The sequence below is a fragment of the Triticum urartu genome, chromosome 6 (assembly GCF_003073215.2).
Source record: "Triticum urartu cultivar G1812 chromosome 6, Tu2.1, whole genome shotgun sequence".
Lineage (NCBI taxonomy): Eukaryota > Viridiplantae > Streptophyta > Magnoliopsida > Poales > Poaceae > Triticum > Triticum urartu.
Window position 1 is genome coordinate 484,832,654 of NC_053027.1, and position 3,341 is coordinate 484,835,994.

The following is a 3,341-nucleotide window of genomic DNA, read 5'->3' on the forward strand; positions in this document are numbered from 1 at the left end:
GTGCGTGTGTGTGCTGGAAGGTGGGAGCAGTATAAGATTGGCGGGTTCGTGCCGCGTCTGGGCCTCGCCTCGATTTTGCCGGCCGAGCGTTTACTTGCCTGCTGTATTCTTCTCTTTCTCCTCCTCGATCTCGAGGGCGGACGGAGAGATAGAGAGAGGCCTGGTCTCGGGGTCGGGAGCGCCCATGTTTTGACCTCGCCCGGGTCGCCTCCTCGTCCTCGCCCCGCGATCCAGATCTGAGGTGAGCGCCCCTTCCCTCTCCCCACGCTCCTCCCCCATTTCCTTCTTCCTCCCTGCGTAATTCGCCCTTCCGGGCGGCCGGATCTGGATCCTCTGCCTCCGGCGCTGGGTCACAGTAGAGCGGGATCCGTGTCGCCTCGTCGGGCTGTCTGTCTGTCTGTCGGTATAGTTCGTTTTTCTTCACCTGTTATTGTAGTCGATCTCAGGGGATTGCGATCATGCTCGTTCTCCCCGTCCCCGGTGGTTTTTGCTCTCAGTTTCAGAGGATCGGTCGATCACGTGTTTCTGTTGCTTGCTAGGCCTCCAGCTCCGGGTGTAGGAGTATCGGTCCTTACTTGGTAGTAGATCATCTGTGTTCGATTTCGTGCATGCACGTTGGCGATTAATAGCTGAGTAGTACTCTGTTCGATGCAAATGCGTCCGTCTTTAATTATGCGTTTAGTTGCTATCTCCTCATGATTATATCAACGAGACAAAAAAAAAGGATGACGATTCTTTGAAATGAATTGATCCGTGTTTCGTTTCTACAATTTGCTTCAGGTGGAATTCTTGGTTGGTCGATCAGAGGAATTTGGTGTCGCCATGCTGCCCAAGATGCCGTCAGGCCGGTGGATCTCGGCTTCCCTGCTGGTCATTCTCCTGAGCCTGCACCCCATCGCCGACGCCTTCTACCTCCCGGGCACCTTCATGCACACCTACGAAGCCGGTGAAACGATCGCGGCCAAGGTCAACTCGCTCACGTCCATCGAGACCGAGCTGCCCTTCAGCTACTACAGCCTCCCCTACTGCAAGCCCCAGGAAGGTGTCAAGAAGAGCGCCGAGAACCTCGGCGAGGTCCTCATGGGTGACCAGATCGACAACTCGCCGTACCACTTCCACGTCAACGTCAACGAGTCGCTGTACCTTTGCACCACCGACCCGCTCACCAAGGAGCAGGCTGAGCTGTTGAAGAACCGGGCGCGGAATCTGTACCAGGTCAACATGATCCTCGACAACCTGCCGGTCATGAGGTTCACCGAGCAGAATGGGATGACGATCCAGTGGACTGGGTACCCGGTCGGGTACAACCCCATGGGGAGCAGCGAGGATTATATCATTAACCATCTCAAGTTCAGGGTTTTGGTTCATCCGTACCAGGCGCAAGGTGATGTTGTGGTCACGAGTGAGGATGGTGTTGCTATGGTTGAGTCTGACCGCAAGAGCGGCTTCCAGATCGTTGGTTTTGAGGTTGTTCCTTGCAGTGTCAAGCGTGATCCTGCAGCCATGGCCAAGCTCAAGATGTATGAGAAGGTTGAGTCTGTGAACTGCCCGTTGGAGCTCGAGAAATCTCAGGTGATCCGTGAGAAGGAGCAGATTACATTTACCTATGAGGTTGAGTATGTCAAGAGCAACATCAAGTGGCCGTCAAGGTGGGATGCCTACTTGAAGATGGATGGTGCTAAGGTGCACTGGTTCTCAATCATGAACTCCATGATGGTTGTCTTCTTCTTGGCCGGTATTGTGTTTGTCATATTCTTGAGGACTGTCCGAAGGGATCTGACACGTTATGAGGAGATGGACAAAGAAGCCCAAGCTCAGATGAATGAGGAGCTTTCAGGATGGAAGCTTGTTGTTGGTGATGTCTTCAGGGAGCCCTGCTGCTCAAAGCTGCTGTGTGTTATGGTCGCTGATGGTATCCAGATCACCGGCATGGCAGTCGTTACAATCGTGTTTGCTGCTCTGGGTTTTCTCTCACCTGCTTCCAGGGGAATGCTCTTGACCGGAATGATCATCCTCTACCTCTTCCTTGGAATTATTGCTGGATATGTTGGTGTCCGTCTCTGGAGGACCATCAAACAATCCACAGACGGGTGGAAATCTGTCGCTTGGCTGACCTCCTGCTTCTTCCCTGGCATTGTTTTCATCATCTTGACGGTGCTGAACTCCATCCTGTGGGGTAAGAAGAGCACTGGAGCTTTACCCATTTCACTCTTCTTCACCCTCTTGGCCCTGTGGTTCTGCATCTCCGTGCCACTCACTCTTATTGGAGGCTTGCTAGGCACACGGGCTGCAAGCATAGAATTCCCTGTCCGTACCAACCAAATCCCAAGAGAGATCCCTGAGCGCAAGTTCCCTTCATGGCTCCTTGTGCTCGGTGCAGGAACATTGCCTTTCGGCACCCTTTTCATTGAGCTCTTCTTCATCCTTTCTAGCATCTGGCTGGGGAGGTTCTACTATGTATTCGGCTTCCTGTTCATCGTCCTCTTCCTGTTGGTCATAGTCTGTGGTGAGGTTTCTTTGGTCCTGACCTACATGCACCTCTGTGTTGAGGACTGGAAGTGGTGGTGGAAAGCCTTCTTTGCCTCTGGCTCCGTTGCGTTCTTCGTCTTCCTATACTCCATCAACTACCTGGTGTTCGACCTCAGGAGCCTGAGCGGGCCAGTCTCCGCGACACTCTACCTGGGCTACTCCTTGATCATGGCATTTGCCATCATGCTGTCAACTGGCGCCATCGGCTTCTTGCTCTCGTTCTACTTCGTCCACTACCTCTTCTCGTCCGTCAAGATTGACTAGAAGCCCCCTGCAGTAGTGTCACCTGATTCTGGTGATAGTTATCCCTTAGAAACACAAACACAAATAACTGTCAAACTGAAAAATGGAAACATATGTCGATTTACATGGCTTAGCACAGTTACTCCAGCTTATGTTTACTTCTTAGACATGTTTGTAATGCTTCGTCTATGTTCTCTTGCCTTTTTTTGTAATAGTATTATGTTTTGCTTGCTCTGGGCGTTTGTGAGCAGCAAATTTTGTTATCGGGGACTTGTTGAAATATGAAATGGGCAAATTTGATTACAGCTCCTTGTGATCTGTTTTGACGTTTTAGTGCTGGTGAGGTGTGTTGCTACACATGTTCGAAAAATTTGTAACCAGATTGTCCTGTTGTAGGCTGGGCAGTTTTACACTGCCACCTGGGTATGCTGTTGATCATTGGCTTCTCGTGTTCTTTTCTTTTTTTGAAACTGGGAGCTTCTCGTGTTCTGAAGTTTGAATCAGTTCTACTTTGTCTCGGTGATTGTTTCTTGTCTGTGTTATGGTATCCACATGTTTGTTTTAGCGAA

The 3,341-nt window shown here is 51.1% G+C and overlaps 1 protein-coding gene across 2 annotated transcripts; it reads left to right on the plus strand.

Annotated features, from left to right (window-relative positions):
- Nucleotides 1-3,075, plus strand: LOC125514426 (transmembrane 9 superfamily member 12-like). 2 transcript variants are annotated; one of them, XM_048679751.1, is made up of 2 exons: nucleotides 1-241; nucleotides 781-3,075. In XM_048679751.1, exon 2 carries the CDS (start codon nucleotides 823-825, stop codon nucleotides 2,791-2,793), a length of 1,971 nt encoding a protein of 656 aa, XP_048535708.1. In that variant the 5' UTR covers nucleotides 1-241; nucleotides 781-822; the 3' UTR covers nucleotides 2,794-3,075. The 2 variants fall into 2 exon arrangements, with proteins under 2 accessions (XP_048535708.1, XP_048535709.1); XM_048679752.1 differs by lacking the exon at nucleotides 1-241 and adding an exon at nucleotides 260-403.
- Nucleotides 3,076-3,341: the final 266 nt, after the last annotated feature.

Excerpts from the sequence above, each read along its gene's own strand:
- LOC125514426 (XM_048679751.1), top strand. The coding sequence starts at position 823 with ATGCTGCCCAAGATGCCGTCAGGCCGGTGGATCTCGGCTTCCCTGCTG.